The sequence below is a fragment of the Pempheris klunzingeri genome, chromosome 1, assembly GCF_042242105.1.
Source record: "Pempheris klunzingeri isolate RE-2024b chromosome 1, fPemKlu1.hap1, whole genome shotgun sequence".
Taxonomy (NCBI): Eukaryota; Metazoa; Chordata; class Actinopteri; order Acropomatiformes; family Pempheridae; genus Pempheris; species Pempheris klunzingeri.
Window position 1 is genome coordinate 3,729,542 of NC_092012.1, and position 24,504 is coordinate 3,754,045.

The window sequence follows — 24,504 nt, forward strand, 5'->3', positions numbered from 1 at the left end:
ATAATTACTAAGTGAAGATGAACCATCCCTAGCTGAGCAAATTTAAACTACTTCATATTTTATTTGCTACTTTCTTAAATCACATTATTATGAAACCTTGTCTATGATAAATAAAGTGGAGTAAAAAGCACAATATTTACCTGTGAAGTGCAGAGAAGGACGAGCAGAAAGTCTCAAAGCAGAAATGCTCAAGTAGAGAAAAAAAATACATCAAGCGGAGGAATTTCTGCCTCAGCGAAGAGTCTTTAAAACGATTCATGTTTACAGTGTGGAGTTATTTCATTTGAAGGCTTTTCGAGGCCTGAGGAGGTGAAAATATCCAGAATTTGAAGAAAAAACAATCATTGTTTTCTCTCATCTTTTCGATCAGACTTTTCCTTTAATGTTAGAGTGTCATGAAGTAATTTGTGAAGCAAACGGATCCAATTTTATCATTTCTAGACGTGTCCGTGTTTCTAAGAAAAACTAAAAATGATCTTTAACACTCGAAATAAAATCAATTTAAATAGAACAAAACAGAAATGATCATAACAATCTAAGACTTTAAGGATGCAGGTTACAGGCAAACAGCTGGAGCCTGTAAATGTTTAGTGTGCGAGAACAAATAAATGATCAAAAGAAGTTATTGATCAGTTACAGAATGCTCTCAGCTCTCTCCGGTGGACCGACACGGGAAAAACAACAACGACAGTCAAGAGACCAATCGTTCTTTTAACTCATTTGAATTGAATCTGAATTAATTCACATGATGTTTGTCGATTTAAAAGAATTTTGCAAATCAAGAAAGTCCTGAAATAAGGCCCCAAGGGGCCCAGCGGAGGAACGGGGACTTCCTCTCTCTATACGGGACCTGTTTTTTTCAGGAAGTACCGAGAGACGGATGAGATGTGAATTATCTTAACACCAGAAACAGTAAATGAAAAGACTAAAATATGAACTAACAAACATTTACATTTATTATTCAGTTGTTAAAATACAGTTAAGCCTTTTTAGAGAAATGTTAGAAATGTAAAATACAGGAAGAAAGATGTGCCAATATTAATGAGCACTGATCCGTTTTTTTTAAGGGCTTTAAAACATCAGGACCAAGCGCCTTCACACACAGATCGTCTTCATCGACACAGCGAACAGATTTAACAGGACGGAGGAGTTTCCTCACACGGTTACGAGGAAAAACCTCCATCAGCACCGAAAGAAAAGAAAAAAAAATTAAAATCTTTAGGTTTTGTTAAAAGCAAATGCCGACAGCTTGGAGGAAGGATCCAAAGATTTTTTCTTCTTGGCGCTATTTTCATCTGCTTCCGCCTGTCCGTTTTCATTTTCCGCTCCTCCTCCTCCTCCTTCTCCTCCTTCTGCTCTTTTCCTCTTCTTCAGATCTGCTGCGTCTCCCGTTTGGCCTTTTGCTCTTTCCGTCCACGACTGAATGAAAACAACAAACAAAAAAAAAAAAAAAGAGAGAAAAGGACATGAAATGCACGTTAATTGCTAAACAGGACAAACTGTGTTGTTCTTCTATTTCCATCCAGGCTCTAAACACCTACATGACGACGACAAACACACACACACACACACAGTCAGGCGTGCAGTTTCGCAGAAATTGCATCCTGTCATGTATAATCACTATCGACAGGCTGCATCTCTTTGGCCTGCTGGCTCTTCTCCTCCTCGTGCTTCTATTTATTTTTCCCCCTTTCTTTCTCTCTGAGCCCGAGACAAAAGGGAGCTCTTTCCTGGACGTAATGGAGCTGGGATGAATCATCAGGCCTGGTGAGTGGACTGGCAGACCACACACACACTCACAAAACACACACACTCTTCACCTCCAGCACCCGATGAAGCGCTGCCATTAACCCCATAGATATTCAAGCAAACAAACAGCACCATTACAGAGCTGGTAGACGCTACGAGCTGTGACGTCTATTCAATTGTCATGTTATTGTCTTTGGATACAATTATATAATTAAGAGCTTCACACACACACACACACTCACACACACACACACTCCCCCCCGGGGGCAGATATTAACGAGGTTTCAGGCTAAACGCTCCCCTGCAGGATCATTTCCCAGGTTTTCTTAACAACCTTTTCACATCTGAAACACACTGTGTGAGCGTGTAGCTTCAGGAGAGGAAGAAGAAGAAATCAGGAAGTGCAGAAACTCAGATACTAATTAGATCAGCAGTTTGAATAAGCGATTAAAAGTTTAGGTTTTGCAACTCAAATGTGAGGATTAGCTGCTTTTCCCTGTTTTACAGGATTGTGAATTAAATCTGTGAGTTTTAGACTGTTGGCGAGAGAGATTTTAACCTCTATTAGCACTACGATTTTATGTTTGCAATCTATATCCAGCCAGTGATTAAATGTTATTCCATTAAGCGCCAATGAAGGCAGAAGACGATGTCGATCACTGCAGCCGAGTAAACAATCCAACATTTAAACTAGACTGTGTCTTACATCCATGTCTGTCCAGACCAAAGATTAGTGTCGCTGATTCAGAATCCAATCAAATGTGAAATAAAGTCCCAATCTCTCCTTCTGTTCCTCAGCTGAATAACGGCGAGGAAAGTGTTACGTTATGACGTCACAGTGAAGTTGAACTTTTGCATATAAAGATATAATCATTTTATCCTGTTATACATTTGAGTGAAAAGAGTTTTTTGTGAGTTCACAGTGACCTTAAACCAACAAAATGTAATCAGGTCACTGTTTGTGCCGAATATGAAGAAGCTCTCGACAATCCAGTGAAACCCGAGCAGGAAAAAGTTCTGCACCAAATCAAGACAATCTGTGAATCAGTTTTGTGCTGCAGGCAGAGGTCAGACTTACACCTGCACAAAGTATAAACTGGACTTAAGAAGCTAAAACAAATCCTGGTGGTAAAAACTCTTAATTTACAAATATAATGAACAAGAACAAAATACTTTTTCAACACAATCTTCTCTCGAAACTCCAAATAAAACTGATCAAAATATCTTTAAAATAACACGAATGAAACTCGTCCTGTAAAATAACTGAGAACTGTATCATCACTCCCTGCAGATTGACCAGCTCCCTCTCTCACACACACACACACACACACTATTATCATAAGATCAATGCTTTGTGCCCTCACAGCCAAAACACACTCGTCAGGGTTCCCCGGGCAACCGGCGTCCACCTCCCCCCCCTCCGGCTCACATCCACTTCCTCTTTCATCCAGTGTCATCCAGCTCTCTGCTTGCTGACAGTCCTGATGTTTGCAGGATCACGACCTGGTTACTGCACGAGAGCACGGACGGACTTCTGTTAGCACTCAGCTCTATTCACCTATTGACCGCCTGCAGCTCAGCGAATGTTTCTGTCCAGGATGTCTGTGGGACCCTGCAGCTCCTCCTGTACAAATATCCTAACTTTTATGGTGATTTCTTCCCTTTTATTATATTTAAGTGTAGAGCACCAATACTGGGGGGGTAGAGAGAGCATGAGAGGGGGCTGGTAAATCCATCAATGCAAAAATCACCTAGCAGAGCTCTCCGGTCTCTCATAAAGACGGCTTCACTGAACGAGGGAGTATCTAAGCGCTGTCCTGACGTTGAATCAGACGTGAAGTAGCCGAGCCGGAGCTCTACGACAGGCCGCAGGAGAGGAGAGGGCTGGAGGAAAGTCAGCGAGGAAGCTGGACTACCTGAAACGCTGCAACGTCACTTGATTCTAGCTTTAGGTTGTTCTCTTCACGTTACTCATGAGAGTAAACACCATTACAGGAGAACCAAATGATCTTAAAATGCTAAAATTGGCTATATTTTGTTAGTGATTTGGTTGGAGACGCCTGTAGTTGTCGCAGCTGCTTTCACAAATAGAAAACAGGAGTTGCTTTCTGCTGCACCGTCGTGTAAAACATCCTAAATTTGGAGTAAATTACTTTTAATTACTGTTGAATACAAATCATCTTGGCCATTCAATAGGGAGTTTGAATAATTTCAACACAACACGAATCTGTATTTAGTGTCTGGAATTGAGGTTTGTAAAGTGGTAATGACGTATTTGTATTTGAGTGTTTACAAGCTCACAATAAACCAGATTGCACAGGAAATCGGATGAACCATTTCCACGCGCTGCAGTAACCTCGTTACTTCCTGCTGTCTTTGTGCGTATGAAGTCAGTCTGAAGCTGATAAGGAACACACACACACACACGCGCATGAGAAACCAGCTTTTCTGAGAGATCTGACATCAATGTTGTGAATAAAAGCTTGATAAAAGAGTAAAACGTAGCTGTAATCATATCTAATGGTTACACAGTATGTCATAAAACACTTGATATATAATAATAATAATAATAATAATAATAATATGTTTACTGTTTAAACACATGCAGTAACAGATGCATACTGGGAGTTATAAAGTCAGATTCAAGCACTTTTCAAGCTTTTCCAGCACCTTATGACCTTATGATTCACCTTATGTAAATTAAATATACTGAAATCAATCAGTATATATATTATTATTATATAGTATTTATCTACTATTCAGTCAGACAGCGATTTATCATATCAGAATTTCAAGCAGCTTCTAGCTTGCGAGTCAAAATCCAACCACTTTTCAAACCTTGAAAAGAAAAATTCATTAACATTCAAGCACTTTCAAGGATTTCCAGCACCTGTAAGAACCATGTGGTTACAAATGCTAAATAGGGCATTAAAATAAATTATAACCAGGTTATTTCAGTGCCTTTTAACATACTGAATAATGGAAATCCACAGTTATGGCTATTTGCATTTGGTCTTTGATGATAAAAAAAGAAGGGTTTGAACAAAGGTTTGATAATTTAGTCAATGAATTAGAGTGAGTTTTATAAGTCTGAGGGCTGTTCATTTTAAATTCTCAGTCTGCTATAGAAACAGTGGTGTTTTCTCAAGGTGAGTTCATTTCCAGACTAAATAACATAAAAAATAAATACTGTAAATTAAGATCGAGACACGAGAGGGTTTGACCCAAACATCTGGGAGCAGAGACGTGTCTCCAGGCTGCACAGCAAGGATCTGCAGCTGATAATCACCACCGTCTTCCAGTCTAATTGATGGGTTTCACTGGTCAATTTGCTCTTCAGGGCAGCCAGAGGCAGCAGGGTGAACTGAAAACAGCTCAGCACACACACACACACACACCCCTATAGTCCCTCTGAGGGAGAAGATGAAGGTTACGGTTCGATATCACGTGCTAATATTTTACCCTGAAGTCTTTGGGTACATTCATGTCATTATCCAAGACAAAAGTATCTTTTCAACAACAACAAACGTCTTTAGTACTTTCAGATTTCCTGCACCGTTTGTCAAGATGAAGACACGAGTAAAAGACGGAAGCAGAAGTCTGAGGTTCTGTAGAGGCCGAAGAGCATGACCATGAGATACTGACATTACGACATATCATCACTCTCAGACATTGCTAGCCTTAAAATAACACAACAAATATCATCCAGAATTTTAAAACAAAAACCTGCTTTTATATTAAAATGATTAAATAGGTAAAATGTTGACATTATTAATCTGTTTTTCTCTCCTCATAAACAGATTATTCCAGGTTGATAAATTAAATTCTTTAAGTTGAGTTGTGCACCTTCATGTAACAGTTATCAGTCAAATGTCGACAAAATTTGATTCCCTGCGTTCACGACTACAGTTGATATTTTAATAAAAAGTCAAATTTGGCTTTTGTAACTATTAGAGCGATCCACTTGTAATCAGATTCCAGAAAATGTTGATCAAATCTGTAATTTTTCCAGGATTTTTTGAGCCTCGTTAGTTTTCCGGGACACAATCTCTCACGATGACCCGCTCAGTGTTTCATACCAGTCGCTCCTCTGCCGTCAGCGTCCTGAAGCGCCCCATGGCCTCTTTGATGACGTCCGTCTCCTCCAGGTCTGGATGGTCAGCTGTGATGTTCTTCCTGTTCTCCTCCAGCCAGAGCTGGAAGCCCGTCTTCGGCCTGGACACACAGTCAGCAACACAATCAAGTCAATCTGCCATGAAGCCTCCGATAAAGTCATTTAAAAAAAAGGGCCACAGGGCATCAGCAAGTTAGGTTTAAGACTATTTAATACTTCTATGAGTAAATGTGGATTTAAAAACACACTGGGTTGGACTGTTCCGTCTCTTACCTCTTATTTTCAGTGTTTTCTGCAGGTGAGGACGGAGGCAGGACTTCCGCCTGTTTCTGCCGATCTGCGACCGGTTCTGTGTTCTCCTGAGTCTTCTTATTGGCCGCCTTTGTGCCGGTCATCTGCAGCAAAGTGGACTGAGTCTGCAGGACAGAAGGACATAAGGAGTAAATATCTACAGTTTTATAGTCGAATCAGGCAACATGGGCGCATGACATGCACGGAACGAGAGGTTTCATCTGTTTAAATACAGAAACGCTTGATTTGTAATGTAATGTAAACTTAGAAACGATGCTGTGAGTATTTTCCAGTGAAGACACGTTTGGGGATGATGATACCTTTGTCTTGGGCCTGGGGGCCAGCGGTTTGAGGACGGGGCCTTTGCTTGGTTTCCCCGAAGATCCGCCGAGTGGAGCCAACTTCCTGCTGGACGTCATGTTGTCCAGGATGTTCGTCATTCGAGGCTGACCGGACGAAGCCGAGGGTTTCCCTGAGCCGAGCACCTGCAAGCATCCCAGCCGAACCTTTATCACTCTTACACTTCTTGTCTCTCGATGCTACACCCTTACACTCTTACACTTCTAATCAGAGGAATCAAACAGTGCTGCCGTCAAAGTGTTTTCACTTCTTACCTTGAAAGGATTTGAACGTCCTACTTTACCAACTGCAAAAATACATAAAAAAAAAAAGACATCAGATTCTTAATCATGTCCAGGTGATATTATTACACAGCGAAAACCAGCCTATTCATTTTTAAACTTATAAAATATATATATGGCCTGTAGACTGAGCGTTTACTCACTCGGTGTCAGCGATGGCTTCACAGGTGAACCTGCTTCTTTAGCGAACGGATTCACACCTGCAGTATGAGACACGTCAGCTCGTATCAGTGACATCTTGTGCTTTTGTAAAGAGCAAACATGAGCAAAAAGAACTGAGGACGGAGGTGGAACTGACGTTTTCTGGGTTCTGCCTCCGTCTCCATCTCCTGTCCGTCCTCTTCCTCCCTGAGCTCCTCTCCTTGCTCCTCTTCCTCCTCCTGATCACGTCTGTGGCTGTAACGTCCTCCTGCGGCCTCACTCTGGCCGTACCTGTCCAAATAATGACCCCATGAATCACAGAATCGCACCTGAATCCCCTTGACTGGAGCTCAAAGCTTCAACAGAGTATCGCTTGTGTCACATGCTTTTGTCTCTATCTCCATCCTTTGATACTGAATATTTGCTGTTACCATCTCTTATATTATTCTAAATATATCTAAAAGCTGATAAAATGATAACAAGTGCAGCTACTAAACCTAATACACCTTATTTTTCACAAGCTACCAGAGATCCTGGTTTAAACATATTAATCTGATCTTCTTGAGTTATTGACATGAGATTGATGACAGATTAAATGGAAGAACGCATCAGAAACTGATGTCTGATTAGTTGGCTTGCAAATATGGCTCATAGCAGCAGCCACATTGTAGGAATTAGGTCCTAAATGTCAGACATGAAGAGAAATGTGAGGAAATCTGTGATCAACCAAAGCATTTTCTCTGGAACAACCAGAAGTCACACAGTGTAAAAGGAGCCTTTATGTGAAACACCTTCAAATGCTTGATTTGATTTGAGTCACAAAAAATAAAACCTGACCATCAAGAAAAGAGTTGAGCAGCCAAAGCCAGAACCTCGTACAGGGCTTTCACACTACAGGTGAGTCTGCTGTAAAACATGACACTAACTAACAGTTTCCAAAAAAAAAAGATAGAGATGTATTTTGGCATTACCCAGAGGGCCGTCTGGAGTATTCTGGCTCCTCTTCCTGTTCCTCTGGCTCCTCTTCCTGGATCTGGTTGGATTTCTCCAGGGCGATCTCACTGAGCCGCTGGGCGAGGGCCAGGCGTCTGGATCGGGACGCGTACCGAATGGCCAGAGTCACCACGTTCTGAGTCATTAGCTCCGCCAGCTCCACGCAGCGAAACTCTCTCTCCAGCTTACAGGACAACTGGAAGAAAACGTTGTAAACAATTGTGTTCATCAGCGTCTGGCACGCGCCGTTCGGCTGTGACCATCATACGTTTTCACACTCACTGCAAACATCTTCATGAGGAGCTCCTGCTGCTCCTTCTGGGATCGACTCTGTCCATCCTCGTCTATCTCATAGCCGCTGGAGGACAGGAAGCTGTAGTGATTGTGGAAGAGGACTGAACGCAGGAACTGCTCCTGGAGGACGACAGGAAAGAGAGGAATTCACCAGTTTATCTTCCATCTCAGGCGTGTTGTACTGACAGACTGGATTACTTTCTCATCTTCAGTATTAACTATACCCATGTTAGAAAGCACGAAAACATTGTGGCACATCTATTAACTTTTTAAATAACTGTTCTCATTCGTAAGCTTAAAGCTTTGCCTTTGAAACAATGTTAGTTTTACTGTTTTTAACTCAAATGTGTCTCATGTGAGGAAAGTGTTTTTATTTATATAGAAGCTCCAAAAAAAAGGCTGTTTTCTTAATTTAACTCACAGAATAATTATTATATTGTGATAAATACAGCTACCATGATATACAATTACAAATATTATGATGCCCATCCCTATACGCGAGTTTCAAACTAATGATTAACTGAATTCAGCTGCATTCAAACTTAAAGATGAGTTTCCACCAAACGCGAAGTAAATAGTCACCTCTCACTGATGTTTTGAGTCAACCAGCAGAGGGAAATCCTTCAGCTGCGTTAGCGCCTGTAGTTCAGATTAGCAAAGCAAGCTGCCTCAGGTGTGTTTGGTGCGTTTACCTCCATCTGTCCTTTCTCCGTGGTGGTCTGACACAGGGGCAGCTTGAAGGGAAGGATGGCCACAGCCGGCCTGGGCAGGGTGGGGGGGTACCTGGAGCCTTTACATGGAATACACCTGACAGGGGCGACAACGAACTGGATTCAGGGAAGGAAAACGACCTCTAAAACATAATAGTTACTAAAGAAGTAAAGAAAAAAAGCCAGAAACCATTTAAGAAGACACTGATGATGCTAAACTCAAATCAAATAAATTCAGACCCTAAACATTAGCCTCCTTCATGCATCCTAAACGGCTCAAACATGGCCAACATGTACTGGATGTATGCGTCTATATGATGTGCGTGTCAGCTGACAGAAACATTATGATGGAGAAGCGAGCTCACCTGAGCTGCTGTGGATTCTCGTGTACTCCCACCACCCAGTAGTGGTCTGATTTGCTTTTGCACGTCTCTCTGGTGTGACACACAGGCGTCCACGTGTTTCCAAGGGAGCGGTTCAGCATCCGGACCACCCCGTCCGAATCCACATAGCACGGAGTCCCTGGAAAAACCACAGCGCAACAGTTTGCCTCTGCTAAATTCATATGCATAAACAAAGAGAATTTAAAATTTGATAAATTATCTAAAAATCTCTCTCTCTACAAATTGACTGACTGACCCTCAGCAGTGAACCCGAGCCAGGACAGGTAGGACTTGTGAGACAGAGGGAGGGGTTCGCCGTTGATGATCTGCCTCTTCCTGCGGCCGAAGTGCAGCAGCTGGACTCCCAGAGCTTGTTCCCCATCAAAACCTGTGGCTGATGACGTGAAACGAGACACAGGCACCGACATGAGGGCTCGTCAAGGCTTTAAGATAAAAGGATGCTGCTGTTTGAGTCACAGTCGTAAATACAGTACATATCATAGAGAGATAAGCTAATTTACTACAGTGCATTTATCTCTATGTTGGTTCTTCCTCAAACATGCTGTAGTGTTTTAGATAGAAGACATCGACAATACGGCGTGAACAGAACTAATGCGTCAGACAAAAACAAAGCAGACATGATTCACTGTGACGCATTAATCAACTGAGGCACGTTTTCAGTCTCCACAACGTCCCAGAATGACGAGAAACCACATTAAAAATATAAAGAAAATACAAAACACACGCTGGAAACATCGTCAGCTGTAATGTGAACACTGATGTGCTGATTTGACTTGTTTGGTTCAGACCGAGAGCAAAAGAGAACATCTTAAGGGCGTGTTTTAGACCAGCAGATAACAAATAAGCCTCTATTTACTAAAAATAAGAATAAAAAAGTGTCAACCCACAACAACTCTGGCAATATGACACCATGTATTTATGGTCCAGGTCAAAATATTCTGTTTACTATCAAATAAGACAAAGACAAAACAGAAATGTCTGACAATTAACAGGCTGAAGTTTATCAAATTATCAAAATCTGTGATTTCTATTTCCTGTCGATCGATTCATTGATTTAATAGTTTAACTGTTTACCAGAATATGATGTAACTGAGGGCAGAGTTGGTACTTCTGATGTGATGTGCATTTCCCTCAAACAGAAACAGTTTCATTTTGAATTTACAAGAATTTGAATTAGAATTTTCGTTTCACTATGACGATTTGTTGACAGCAGACGGTTGTGGGAAACACCACAGCACGTGTGTATGCGTCTTTGTGTAGGTATGAGGTAGTTTTGGTTTTTAACCAATGTTGTGGGGACTTTCCTGCACTGTCATTTCCTGGTCCTCACAACTTCAAAAGGTTTGTTTGTTTGTGTTTGTGTGTGTCTCTGACCCCGATGGTAGACGATGAGCAGCTGCTCTCCGTGTCCAGCCATGCAGACCACGGGCCCCGGCAGGCTGAAGATCTCCCTCTGGACTCCACCAATGGAGAAGAGCCTGAGCATCATCGTCGTCGTGGCGACCGCCGCCCAGCCCTGACCCAGACAGAGCGCCCTCACGTCCTCGCCGTTCGGCAGGTCCACCATCCATTCCTTATTGGTGTCCCACGACGAGAAGTGGAGGCACTGAAGCTTACTGAGAAGAGGAGCGGAGCAGGTTGGAAGATTTAATGAGAGAAATCAGAAAAGGAAAACACAAAAGGATAGAAAGGGGTTTACCTGGCGAGCTCGTCCGTGCTGGCACAGGCCAGCAGCACGGCCTCCTGGGAAAGATCAGCCATGGTGTGACCCAGCGAGTTGGTGAGGTGCATGGCGTGGTGCACGGCCGTGTCGTGGAACTCCACGTCGATGGCGTTGTCCAGCTCGTCGTTGTAGCCTCGCACTATTCCCACCGAGTTCCACATCTGAGGAGCAAAGCGGCCGTTACGACACGTGAGACTGGAAGTCAGTTTCTTCCACATTTACTTCTTTGTCGTAGTCTATAATAATCTCTCCGTCAGTGCGTCCTACCATGAAGCGGTGTGTGAGGTGTGCCAGGGTGGAGCCTGGCTGAAAGGCCTTCTGGGGAGGCGTTGGCAGGGGTCCCTCGTAGACGGGACGCAAGGGCACCAGGGGGGCAGCCGCGGGCACCACAACGCTGCCGGCGTCGTCATCGTCCCTGAATGTGTCTTGACCAAGTCTCAGAGATCCTGTGTCTGAATGACACACACACACACGAAGGTGGAATCATTTTTAGTGGAAGACAACGGTGCATTGTAAGCAAAGTCTTCAGTGGCAACTGGTCAGAAGGTTTTTTTTGTTTTGTTTTTTTTACACCACAGATGACAAGAGATTCATCTTGGATGTGGAAGAACACTTTGAGTTCAGGTGCTGTCTGTAGCTACAGCACAACAATGTGGTAAAGACAAGAAACACGTTTAAACCAGACAGAATAAGTGACGTAGCCCGTTTGCTCACGTTAGAAGCACGAAAATCAACAAAATCTGAGCGAGTCAGCTAATCAACCAGACAAACGCTCAGCGTTGACAAGCTCCCAGTGGGATTTAAAGCCACGAGAAGGACGGAGCAAAACTGGACCACAGCTGGGACGCGATGCAGATGTGCCCTCGATTTTCGGGGTAATAATAATCTAAAATAAAATAACGGAATAATCCGTTCTTCCAGTGGGCCTCCACAGATTTAGATAATCTATAACAAGGAGCAGTGAAGCTGTAAAACACACTTCAAATTGTTTTCACTGTAATCGAAGTAAAAAATGGGTTCTTTCACTCACCGAGCGAGTTCTCATCATCCAGGATCGCCCCTCTGTTCCTCACCCGCCCCGTTGCAGGCATGAGGAAGTCATCGTCATCATCGTCGACGTCGTCCCCAGCGACAGGTTTCTTGACTGGCGAGTTGGTGTCACTCAGTCCTTCATCTATGAGTTTATCATCATCGTCGTCATCATCAAACAGGGCGTCATAGTCTTTTGTTGGCTTTTTTGCAGGTGCCTGCTGAAAGCACAGCGAGTTTTTTAGAGTCAATGTGACAACTTGATGTTAGTATTTTTAAACCTGGTAGGGACAAAAAGTTTTGGAATTTCATAATACGTCCTCTAAAAGTGCTCGTTTTTGTCACCGACAAGCTCAGATTGTTATTTTAAGTGTGTGATAAGGTTACAGAAAGGATCCCTGCAGAGATAAACCTGTAAGATTCTTTTAGTTTAACCAGAAACAGCCATTATATCACTCACTTTAAAGCCACCAGACTCCATTGACAAAAACAGTGATTTTACTCTGCAGAACATGGAGGTTGCTGGTCTACTGCTGCCTGTTTTTTTTTTTGTGTTTATAGGTTCGACAAATATCATGTTGGATCTGAACTACCCTATTAAAGCACCAAACTTACACCATAACACAATCCAAGCAACCGTTTGAGGCAGCTGTAGACTCGCTACTTCAGTGTTCTGCTGGCTAAAATGACTGTTTTTGTCAATGAAGTCTGGTGGCTTTGAACCAAGCGCCACACAACACCTGATTCTGCGTAAACAAAAGTGATCCTGCAGGTCTCTCTCTGTGGGGATCCTTTCTGTAATGCTGTCAAACACCTCAAATAACAACCTGAGCCTGTCAGTGGCAATAAACAAACACTTTAAGTGGACGTGCAATCGCCCCAAAGGATTACATTACAGCCGGTGTAGCTCGCTTGTGGCTGCTGAGGCAATCTATCGTTTTTCCTACCAGGTAGAAGTTGTGTGCTTACTGTTTGGCAATGAAAATATTGACAGGAAGATGTAGTGGAATAAACAATTCTAGATAACGCCCACATATGCTCTGAGCAGTACCTTGGTGGTGCTGCTGTTGGACGTGGAGGTGCCGAGTCCGTCCAGCAGACCCAGGCAGCCCTCTGTGTCTGTGTAGGCGATCTGGCTGCCTGATGGATGCCAGGCCACGCTGCACACCGTGAAGCCCTTCTCGTGCTTCTGCCTGCAGCAGATATGAGACGTCAGCACTTGTTCTACCTTTATTCAACAAGAGTCCTTCCCAGCGAACAGTGCAGACAGTGATGCATAGTTTTCTACTTTATAATCTATTTTGAAAGAGAACACATCATCAAGCCGCCTCCCTTCATGTTTCAGCAAAATGTGTCTGAAATATCACTATTCAGTTCCAGTTTTAACCTTTAATTAAGAACCAGATCTTAACTTGCGTACCTTTCCACACACAGCTTGCTGTTCACGTCCCACACCGTCAGTGAACCCCCCACGCCGCCGGCCGCCAGGAACTGCCCACACGGAGACCAGGCCATCACGTTGATGGGCTGCAGAGAAAGCAGGGTGGAACAAGAAACTTCTAAATGAAGAGAAAGTACAATCAGATCTCTAGAACGAGAGCACAGTCAGACTGAAACTTAAACTTCAGCCCCTGCAGGTGGTCGTAATTTCGGTGCCTTCGGGCTGTATCGAGATCATTTGGGGATAAAAAGGAAAACGAGGGGACGGAGAGCAGGAAAAAACACAGGAAGTAATGACAATAAAATTAGATGGAAGTGTTACTTCACACTGAGCAGGCATCCACACCTAAGGAGCAACAGTGGGCTGTGGTTTATAATGTCCCAACAGTCAAAACACCTTTAAAAACAACTGAACTCGACATCGCTTCATATTCTGATTATTTGCAACAGTCACATTATGGACGTTAACAGACGACCAAAGATTTCACCAGGTGTCTCTCATGATTCTCAACTCTCGCCTGGGCAGAGCGGCCTCTAGTGTGTTCACCTGGACCTCACCTGTGTCAGCAGATCGTCGGACAGGGTGCTCACATGATCCCAGGACCCTCGCTCGTACAGGTTCACCTTCGCCTCTACAGGAACTGCTAAAAACTGCACACAAAAACAAACACACTCCTTATGTTGACGGGATTATAATCAGTGACTGATGTTTGCACTAAAAATGGAGATGTAATGTAACGGTAGAGCGAGCCAAAGAGATGTTTCACCGTCACTGACCTTTCCAGTTCCGGGCTGCCAGGCCAGGCGACACAGAGACTTTGCATTACTGACGTCATTGGTCTTCTGCAGCAGTGGCCAGCTGACCAACTGAGTCTGAAAGGACACAGAGCGCATCAGCATCTGACAGACTGCAGGTGAAAATAATCTAAAAACTAAATAAAAGGTTGCGTTCATGAAATGTTTCGGTGAGAGCACTGACGTACCTGCTCCTCTATATTCCACACCACGACGGAGCCGTCGCAGCTGGCAGACGCCTGACAGAGACAGCAGACAAAGTCAAAGAAGAGACAAAGAGACAAAAGAAGCCGAGCATCTGAGAGCTGGTTTCCACTCTATTACCACGGGTCTGTTTATCGTTATGTATTAATTATACTCCATTCTGATCGGTCACTTACAGCATTGTACAGTCTGTTAGTTCTGTATAACTATGGGCGTAATACTGATAGCAGAACCTGTAAAAATCACTTTTAAATCACTAAAATTGTTTTTAAGTCAGTATTTTGTCTCAAATTGTTGATTTCTTTGGTATGAAGCCGTGTAACAAGCAGGATAATTACCGGGAGCAGCTTCCTTATTGCAAAACAAACCCCTTCGAGACGATTCGAGACCTGCATCACTGCGTTGGGGTTGGTTTTGCAATAATGATCAACTCGCTGCACATTTTTATTTACATGTGAAAGGTGCAGAACATGTGCAGCAGAAGCACCAGCTAGCTGGAGGTGGAGCAGAGCAAGGACGCGGTTAACTTACTGATCCACAAGCTGGAGAAATTAAGGCGTTAAAGCAGCTGAAAGATTATTAAACAACAGCAGCCAACAACCTCTGTGTTGCAGGTTCACCCACCAGGAAGTCATCTTTGGGGTCAAAGGTGACGCTGAGGACAGGCGCTTCGTGGCCCCGCAGTGTTTTCTGTTGGCTGCTGTCCGACACCTCCACCACCTTAACCATGAAGTCACTGAGGAAAACAGGGTTGTTGAGAATAAATGTGTGCAAACTGGCACGTGCAGGCAATTTGTGTTCACACGTGACCGACTGCGCATCAGGTGTGAACCAACACGAGTGCAAATTGTCAAATCAATGAACAAGAGAAGCAAAATATCCTGATTTCCTCCAACGGCCGGCAGAATGCAGATGCCAAATCCGCTTTAACGGCCTGAGATGTCTGAATTTTTACAATCAATATCACAAGAGAATTTACCAGTGTGAAAATAGCAGCATCAATAAGGCGCCATGCTCTGTGCTTTTATTGCAGCGATAAACCTGCTTAGGGCAAATCGATCCTGGCAGCAAACAGACGTTTATCTCCAATCAAGACTAATCATAAGCCAATCCAAAGTGCTGCTCTGTCTGTGAGGTGGAAATATCATTCAGGTGCTCTGCTGTTCTGTACTGGAACAACAATGCTGGACCTAATGAGAGGACGGTCTGCTTTAGTCATAGTTTACACGACGCTGAACACAACAGGCACGTTACGCATGACAGCTTCACCAGCCGCCACGGGAGAAGCCGCAGCGGAGTGAACGTGCATCACTTGACAAAGTAGGAGTGACATTCGCCCATCTCGCTGCTCTGTGATCGCGTCACTGGTGAGAAATCTCTCAGGATGAAGTCTGCCCAGTCAGCTGGACATCCTCATAACTCAATATAGTTTTAAAAGGTTTGTTTTTCTGGTAAAACAAACAGCACTGCACAAAAACTAATGTAAAAACAACAAATTTTGGGTTACTCAGAGTTGTGATGAATCCAGGGTTTCTACTCCTTTTCCAAAGTCAAATTCAAGCATTTTCAAAGTGCATTTTTCAAGGTTTTCAAGCACCTCATAGCTGTGGTAAATTGCAAACACTCAAATGAATCAGGCTCTTTCCAATGTACATTTTTCCTTTATCTAAAAAAACAAGCGATTCAGGCAGATTGTGGTTTTTCAGGGAGTTTCTAGCACTTTCTTCAAAATCCAAGCACTATAAAAATAAAACTCAAAACATTTTCAAGGGTTTCCTGCACTCTTGTGACCCAGTTTACATTTTTTGGTCGGCGACACACTTGCTGGAGTTCTGCTGTCAAACAACCTGCAGAGACTCATCACTTAGATTGGTTATAGGACTTAACTACACATAAAAGCACACATTTCTGCTTTTCTATGGATTAAACAACCAAGATATGGCTAACAGGCCACAGCAGGGATAGCACTCTCTCTTTTCCAGGTCAGTCTACCATCTTCAGTACCTGGATCCGGCGGCGACTCTCGAGCCGCTGCTGTTGAAGGTGACATGCGTGGCGTTGGTGGTGAAGCGGGTCAGGATGCCGTCTGGATCGCCGTCAGGAAATGTGTGGATCTGCACTGTGTTGTTGGAGCTCGCTGTCACCAGCTTACCTTTCTGTGACACAAAGAAAAACTAACAGCTGCTCTGACTCACAACAAAATGTCTCAGTCGAAATCAATCATAGGCGATAAGTCAGCGATCACGGAACTCAAAACGACCCAAGTCTGGCGGCAGAAGACCAACCTTGAGAGCGAGAGAATACGCCTTTTCCCCGACGGTGATGAACTTTGGATCGTCGTCGTCCAGACCGTCCCATATCCGAACATCTCCATCATTTCCGCAGGTCACAATGAACCTGAGGAACATTTTATCTTGGTCAGATATGAGAAATATCACAGAAGGAAAAGTAACAGAATGTCCAACAGATTTCTTTTTCTTTTTCTTTCTTTTTGAATCAACTTATTGTGCAACATGAAGACTGAGAGCTACTTCAATTCAGTCTGCTACTTCTACTAAATCCTTTGTAATGGACACATATGTTAGTTTACTTTATTTCTATTCAGCGGCACAAGGTGGATCATAGGAGGCAGGAAGTCGCTGACTTTGTAGTTTGTTCAATGTTTTCGAAGGCAAATTATTGATATTAGCTTTCATGACACCATGAAGTCATGAAGCCGTTTCTGACCGTCATCAGTTGAGCACTAAGTTCACTCTCTTGTTGGTTTGCGCCGTTTTGTTCATTTGAGTATAAATCAGATGTTTTATTTATCTCCGGGGGGAAAATCTGCACATCAACAAACGAGCCACATGGTACAAAAATACTGCAGAACCAAATGTCAAACACAAGAAATAAGTGAAAGTAAAAGTAAGAAGTAAATGAAAGTAAGAGTTAAATGCTCAGTGATTAGATCTCAGCAACTGAATTAGCACATCGTGACTCTCTGAGGCATTTACATCCGTTACTAAGCTTTTGACCTCTTCCTGCATAAAACCTCCTGATTCAGTCACACTAAAGATTCAGTTCAGCTTAAGGATTTTGTGTTTAAACTACACATTGTGGGTGCATTTCAACTGGAGATCTAAATTATCGACAGAGTAATCACACTCCTAGCAGTCACGATAGCAAATGACAATGATTTCCCCCTCATTCATCACCTCACATTGCTGCCATCTGGGCGGAGATACAGGACTTTAAAATACAGTTTTGTTCCTTTGGCCACTGCAGAGAGAAACAAGTACCACAAAACTGTACTTAAGTACAGTGCTGGTGTAACTATATTTGACTACTGAGCCACAGTGCGGCTTTAGACCTCTGATTTCACATCTGTCGTATATATATATATATATATATATATATATAGTCATATATTCGGATATTTATCATTGTAGTAACCCATGTTTTTACATTAGAAGATATATTGGTGCATAATATGATATATAATATGAAATATAAGTATAAAACAGACATATTTACAATACAGAATATGAGAAAACATCATAAAAAACGTGCAGTGTTGTGTGCTGGGATGAATGACTGTATGGAGACTTTGTGTAATGTCTGTTGATCTGTATGTATATAATCTGTATGCTGTTGTGTTTATATCAGTGTTTCTGTGAGCAACTGGCTGTGAAAACAGATCTACCTGCGAGTTTAAACCTAATAACCTATCACAATAATGATCTCTCACACCAGAGGGTGAAGTCCCTCATCCTCAGCCTGTATGGACTGCAGATGGTCAGGACTCAAAGTCAAGGGTCCAGTTCATAAAAAGACAGCAATGAATGAGCATCACACACATTAAGGTGAGCCCCACCGCTCACAAAGGCACTCACATCAAATCTTAACATTGACAGCCGCAGAGTGACAAGTCTGTAACACAGATTTAAAGGTATAATAAAGTATTTTACTCACTTCCCAGAGTCGTCGAAGCAGACCTCGGTGTGTCCCTCCGAGTGGCCGTAGCGCATCGGCTTCCTCTCACACGGCATTTTCACAAACCACCAGACTGACGAACAGAAAAACAAACAGTCTCAAACAGACATGTTTTGTACACATGTGTCTGGAGCTCCTACTGCTTATTCTTAGCTAGCTAAGAGCTAACGCTAACAACACAGCCAATGTAGCTAGCTAAGGCTAATTTAAGCTAACTGTATTCACTTTGTGATAACTCAGACGAAACAAATAAGTTACCAAACTAGTTGTGACTCGAGAAGTGAAGAGGACAACTCACAAAAACTTCCCCAGGTGACTCCACAGGCTGACTCGGTCCTCTTCTCCTCCTGAACCTCCTGAGTTTCCCGCGCTGCGTTGAAAACACGGAAACTCCGCGTCACAACTCCCGCCAGCTACGTCATGACGCAACCGACGCGCAGCGTGCGTCAGATGTAGGACTCTTTTGCTGTTTCTGCACAAATCTGAGATGATTAAAGCCTGTATTGATTATTATAAAGCTGGATCATATACATTGAAAGTTAGACTCTTAACAATCTATTTGCATCAAAAAACAACCACTAAAGATTTGATTTGATTTGATTGCTATTTTTTTTCCATCTTCACTGGGTGGAGAGTTGAGAGGTCAAGAAATCTTCACTCATTAATGCTAATGCTTTTAATTTAGTTATTTACTTATTTATCAAGTCAAGTAGCTATTAATGCCCACTGTACGTACATCTGCCAAAGAAAACCTGCCATTGGCCGACTCTCTGCTCGCCTGTTTGAGCGGCGTCTCAGGGGAGGATTTGATTTGTACAACAGGAAGTACTCTGTTGGCAGACAGCTGGGAGTCTCAGCAATACATCACTGAAATATAATAGTGCACAAGCATCAGAGCGTGAACATGTACTACAGGCCTGATACGTGTGTTTTACGCTGCACATAGACCTGAATCAACTAAAAAAATAAAAAAGAATACACAATGTTTCATTTCTCAGGTATCAAATGTGTCGTGAAGCTAATGTAATGTTAGATGTTGGATCTGAGCGGCTGAAAAATGATGCTCGCTAACTGGATCATACAAGACAGCATTAATATTTCATGTATGTGGTTCAGGAAAATCAATAATGTGGCTCCTCAGTCTGCCCATTGACTGAGTGTTGACATGTAGGCAGTCAAAGGGATCAAACATATAGACAGACTTTATTCAGAGCTATGCTATACGTATTGATTTAGCCAAAATATAGCACACTACCCTGACAAGCAGTACACTGTATGTAGTACATGCATCATGTAGTTGCTGGTTCTTTGCTTTTGCATTCGACATCTCTGTGTTACCAGGATCCGTCATCAGTGAGGAAAAAACAGTGGCGAGATGGATTCAGGAGGTTTTCAATGGGCTGGAGGAGGTCACATGATCAACAGATCCCCTTGTGACATCATTAGGGGAGCCAAATCTAAACGACGTGTTCAAACACACATTTACTGACGGATGGAGCCGCAGAAAAAGAAAGCGGATGGTCTTTTCTCTGAGTTTGGTGATCTGTAGACACACCAGGGACGCATATTTATGTTGAAAAGACATTGAAAAGTGCATTTAGCATAATATGGGCTTTGTCCTACAGGGAGATGTCAAAATGTCCTCCATGAAAAAAGGTGTACTGAGCCTTTAGTTGTAAGCAGATTTCACAGATTGTTGCCACGGACAAAGACAGAGGATTTTGTAGCTGTCAGCACTTGATTAGCTTAAGAGCAAAGAGCTAAAAACATCCTACCTCTGTTGACCAAACCAGAAATAATGAAACAGAGAACTTTGACGAGGAGGAGGGAACAGCAGACAAGCCGGTTTACTCAAGCATGTAGAAATAAAATGCTGATATCTTTATGACAAGTGCTGATGAAAAAACAAACTTTTCATGCCTGAAAACCTAATGGCTGTGTGATGAATATTTCATGCACTGTTTTGTATTCAAACAAGCCACCCCAGGGCAGATTTCTTTCTTTATACAGCTAGAGAGAGAGAGAGAGAGAGAGACTGACACACAAATCAATTTAAAAAATCTGAATTCAGCCCCAGTTATTGAGGGTGCTGGGGTGGGGGAGATTGTCTTTTTCATGTCCTTATCTTTCCATTTGCTGTCCTGACGCTCTGGCATTTAGAGGTGTCCTTTGCAGAGAGCGGGGGTGAATTGTTTTCAGGGCGATACTTCAAAAGCAGCATTTTCCATACCATTAGCCTGTCTAACGACGACACGGACCGCAGCGTGAGCAGGCGTGCACGACTTGAGCTGCGCCTCTAAATTGGTCCACAGATGAAATTTAAAAAAAGAAAAAGAGAAACAGTCTTACTACAGCAACAGTGTAAATGGCATTTATTGGGTTGTGCATCAGTGTGAATGCTCCATACGCCACTCCATGATGTAAACAGTGTTTCATCAATACTTGTGGAGGCTGCAGAGGCACAGCTGATGTTTAAATGTCAATTTAAAGAGGAGCTGTCACTGAACACTGAAAGGTAAAGAAGCAGCTGGGTGGTGTGAAGAGAAGCAGATTTTATCTCCCCAAAGCTCTGATCAGTGCAGTCGTGCCGCCATCGTGTGGCTGCAGAGAAAAATGCATCGAGGGAGAAACTTATCAACAAGTTATTTCTTTCTGTGACTATTTGTGCCACTCTCTCTCTCTGGAGTGTTTCAGGTATATGTTGGATATGACGCTAATAGGGGAGGAGGTTTAAACATTTTGTTCAATTGGAAAGTTAATAAATTGATAATGTTTGGATGCTCTTAGTCTATGTGGCTCTGACTTTTGGCAGCACTGGTGGTCTGCAGGACAAAAGCCGCAGAAAAGCATCACATACTTATATTTATGGTTATTTATGACATCAGGGCACACGAAAGGTGCAGTTCCTCCAGTGGTCACTAGAAATACTAAATCCTCCCTCAGGATAACTCAGATTTATTTGAATTCAAGGGGAAAATGCTCCAAATTCAAGAGCCAATATTTCAGAATTAAAGGATTAAAGCTTAAAAGCAGGATGAGTAGTATTTATTGTTTGTTGTATGTGACGGCCATTGTTGTAGCTTTGCCTGGTCACGATCTGGCACACAGTTTTAAAGTACCGCCCTCCCACCCTGTTATTGGCTGAAGTCTACACGCCCAATGCCCAAAGGTTTGGCGGCCAGAAACGTCCTGAACACAGCAAAAAAGAAAATACAGGCAGAGAGCTGCAGGGGCTAACGTAATGTCTTGATGTGCCAGTGAAGTCATGTGATGTCGTATAGGACGGTGTGGTCGGATGGGTAAAACCTGCAGCATCACAGTATGAAGCACAGGCCGCTGAACGAGCTGCCATATTTGATTAATAACTTTATTCCAGACACGTTACTCCACATCAGTATAAAAAGATAAAATAAAATAAAAAGATTAAAACGAGGACAACAATGAAGATCTATAGTCGTTCCACAGTGATACAGATATTTCTCCCAATGCTCCCAAAAAAACAACAGTGGGCTCAGTTATGGCTGTTATTATTACATCTTTGGAATCAGTTAGTCGACACATAAAACTTGTAAATAAAAGTGGGAGCATTCCTTGTCACAAACTTAATGACGTGTCCATCTTGGAAGCCTGAGCAGGATCCTGAATGCATCACGAAATGCCACCTGAAAGCTTTTTCATTCAATGTAGTAGGCTCTTAACCTCATCTGTACATATATGAAATTTGCATGTCAGCATATTGGCTCGCACATACAGTTTACATCATCATCATCATCATCATCATCATCATCATCATCACAGATCAAATGACCCAAATGTCTGACTTTTTCCAAATCTCGTCTCCGATCCTCTTAAGTTCTAGCAATCATGACGGCACTCTTTTTGGGATTAGATTTAATGTCATACTGCCGACCATAACTTGAACAGACTCTGATCAGCTGCTGTAAACCATCATCATACACGGAAAGAAGGCGAATAAGTCGTCAGCGTACATCAAATGGTTAATAAAACAATCCCCCACCACACATCCAGTCCTATATTCTCTTAACTTATTAGAGAGATCGTCCACGTACAGATTTTGATTTACTACAGATTTATTTGACGAGTTGGGACTAAGAATGTGATGCTTTTAATGTGTTGGTGATTTTTACAGTCTTACAGTGTTAAAGATATTGAGGTTAATGTTTTGGGGCGTGTTTATGTAATAACAGACGTCTCAGTGTATTAATATAGTGGTTGTTTGCTTGACCGTGGCTCCAGCTCCTGGACGGAAGCAGAAAATCTAAAATCCAGGCTTCAAACCGTCCCTTAGTAGTGAAGGATGACGTGAATGTGTTCCTACAGTTTATGGATTCAGACCTGTTGAGAAGGCTGATGATCCTCTTGAGGATAAACAAAGAATTCTCCAGTTCTGCACCTGTTAGACCTCAAAGATCTGCAACAGCAAAGCTTCTTAGGAACTGAAAGGCAATATTCATGTCTCTTTGCCAAGAGAACCTGCCTTCACTTGTGCTATCGCTGCCTTTCGTGGTGCGAGGCCTGCTTTGAGCTGTCATACAGCGCAGGCCCCGTCACACTTAATGTGGTACTGTCGGAGGTAGTCCCTGAGCTGAGGCGGCAGCGGCAGACTGTCCACGCCCTGGTAGGTGGTGGAGTTACAGACCACGGCCCTGCACAGGTGCTGGAGGGTGAAAGGGAAGGTCCTCGATAGCGGCCGGGAAAGAAGGGGCTCAAAGAAGAGGCAGGTGGACGGGTCACTGTAGTGTCTCAGTAGTCCTGTCACACTGGCGTCCCGGTACATGCACGGGTCCCGCACATCGAAGCTGAAACGCTTGTCGTTCTGCTCAATGCGTGCATGCAGGGAGCGGCTGTAGCGGCGAAAGCTGACTGAGAAGAGGAACTCGTCCTGGGCAGAGTCTCGGAGCAGAAACGTGCCCTCTGGTTTGCCCTCCAGGAGCTCCTCGGCCTCAAAGCGGTTCAACACACCCCAGTAACAGGGGCTGTTGTTGATCTGGAGGAGATCTGGGACCAGGATGTAGTCAGTGTGGCCACAGCGGCCCTCCACTCCCCGATGAGGACAAGAAGGGTCCCAGTCCTCCAGGCTGGTGCTTCCAGGCCCAGGAGAGCTGCAGACGTCCTCCCAGGAGAGGGGGGTCTGTGGCGGGGAGGTAGAGGAAGAGGAGACATTGGGTTTGAGTGGTGCCTCCATGTCCTTGAGGGCACTTGGGTGGGTGGCGTGGTTTTTAATAAGGTGCCAGCATCGAGCCAGTTCAGATTTGGGCGAGAAGGGACACTTGTCCTGCATGAGCTCCGAGACGTGGATTTTGCGTTTGGACCAGAAGAGCACGGAGAAGGGCCGTGAGGAGCCCGGTGGATGGTGGTGATGATGATAGTGGTGATGGTGAGAGCGCAGAGGGAAACACTGGCCCACGGCGTCCTGAAACTTCTGCCGCAGAGAGCGATGGGACAAGGCCTTCCGACACACCACATCCATGTCTGCGGACGTCAGCGCATCCCCAAGAGTGCTGCAGCTACACTTTCTCTCTCTGCGCCGCCTCGTGCAGGATGTGGACCGCACGCCCAGCTCCTCTGTCCCCTCCGCCTCCAGCCCTCCGGGACTCGACCCGTTGCGGGAGCTCCGGGAGCGTTTCTTCCCCCGCCAAATGTGACTGTCTGCGCTCCAGCTGCGGAGGCCACATTTGGGACGCGTGTCTGAGCATCGTGGCTTCTTCTCGGACATGGCTGCTCCCTCTTCTCACTCTGTGACACATTCAAACACAGTCACGACAGGACTTCAAGAGCATGCCTCACAAACATTTCATAATGTTGCACACAAATGAAGCACTACAAGACATAGTAGCAATTGTAATTGCTGCTTTTAATAGAGTTGTGCACAAGTAAAGGGGAGCTAAGAGAAACAGACATTGTCCCACTAATAAAAGGAGCAACGTTTCCCACCAGAAAATATCATTTATTGCCTGCAGTGCTTTTTTGTGCCAAAAGG

At 43.6% G+C, this 24,504-nt stretch overlaps 2 protein-coding genes across 2 annotated transcripts; both read right to left on the reverse strand.

Annotated features, from left to right (window-relative positions):
• Positions 1-968: 968 nt before the first annotated feature.
• Positions 969-18,559, reverse strand: wdhd1 (WD repeat and HMG-box DNA binding protein 1). The gene is made up of 25 exons (XM_070830272.1): positions 18,483-18,559; positions 16,814-16,925; positions 16,533-16,684; positions 15,153-15,264; positions 14,513-14,563; positions 14,307-14,402; positions 14,088-14,180; positions 13,510-13,616; positions 13,141-13,282; positions 12,091-12,310; positions 11,328-11,512; positions 11,037-11,221; positions 10,712-10,953; positions 9,573-9,710; positions 9,299-9,455; positions 8,916-9,030; positions 8,212-8,343; positions 7,908-8,125; positions 7,094-7,227; positions 6,939-6,995; positions 6,769-6,800; positions 6,475-6,639; positions 6,137-6,279; positions 5,829-5,964; positions 969-1,419 (listed from the first exon to the last, which is right to left on the reverse strand). Exons 1-25 carry the CDS (start codon positions 18,557-18,559, stop codon positions 1,219-1,221), a joined length of 3,402 nt encoding a protein of 1,133 aa, XP_070686373.1. The 3' UTR covers positions 969-1,218.
• A 4,493-nt stretch (positions 18,560-23,052) lies between these two features.
• On the reverse strand, positions 23,053-24,240 carry socs4 (suppressor of cytokine signaling 4). The gene has a single exon (XM_070835116.1). The coding sequence runs from the start codon at positions 24,238-24,240 to the stop codon at positions 23,053-23,055; it is 1,188 nt and encodes a 395-aa protein (XP_070691217.1).
• Positions 24,241-24,504: the final 264 nt, after the last annotated feature.

Bases quoted from the DNA above. Each gene is read 5' to 3' on its own strand.
- wdhd1 (XM_070830272.1), bottom strand. From the start codon at position 18,559: ATGCCGTGTGAGAGGAAGCCGATGCGCTACGGCCACTCGGAGGGACAC. The intron at 14,564-15,152 runs GTGGGTGAACCT...TGTCTCTGTCAG, and splicing joins ACCCCAAAGATGACTTCCTG to GCGTCTGCCAGCTGCGACGG. The intron at 11,513-12,090 runs GTGAGTGAAAGA...TGTGTCATTCAG, and splicing joins GGATGATGAGAACTCGCTCG to ACACAGGATCTCTGAGACTT.
- socs4 (XM_070835116.1), bottom strand. From the start codon at position 24,240: ATGTCCGAGAAGAAGCCACGATGCTCAGACACGCGTCCCAAATGTGGC.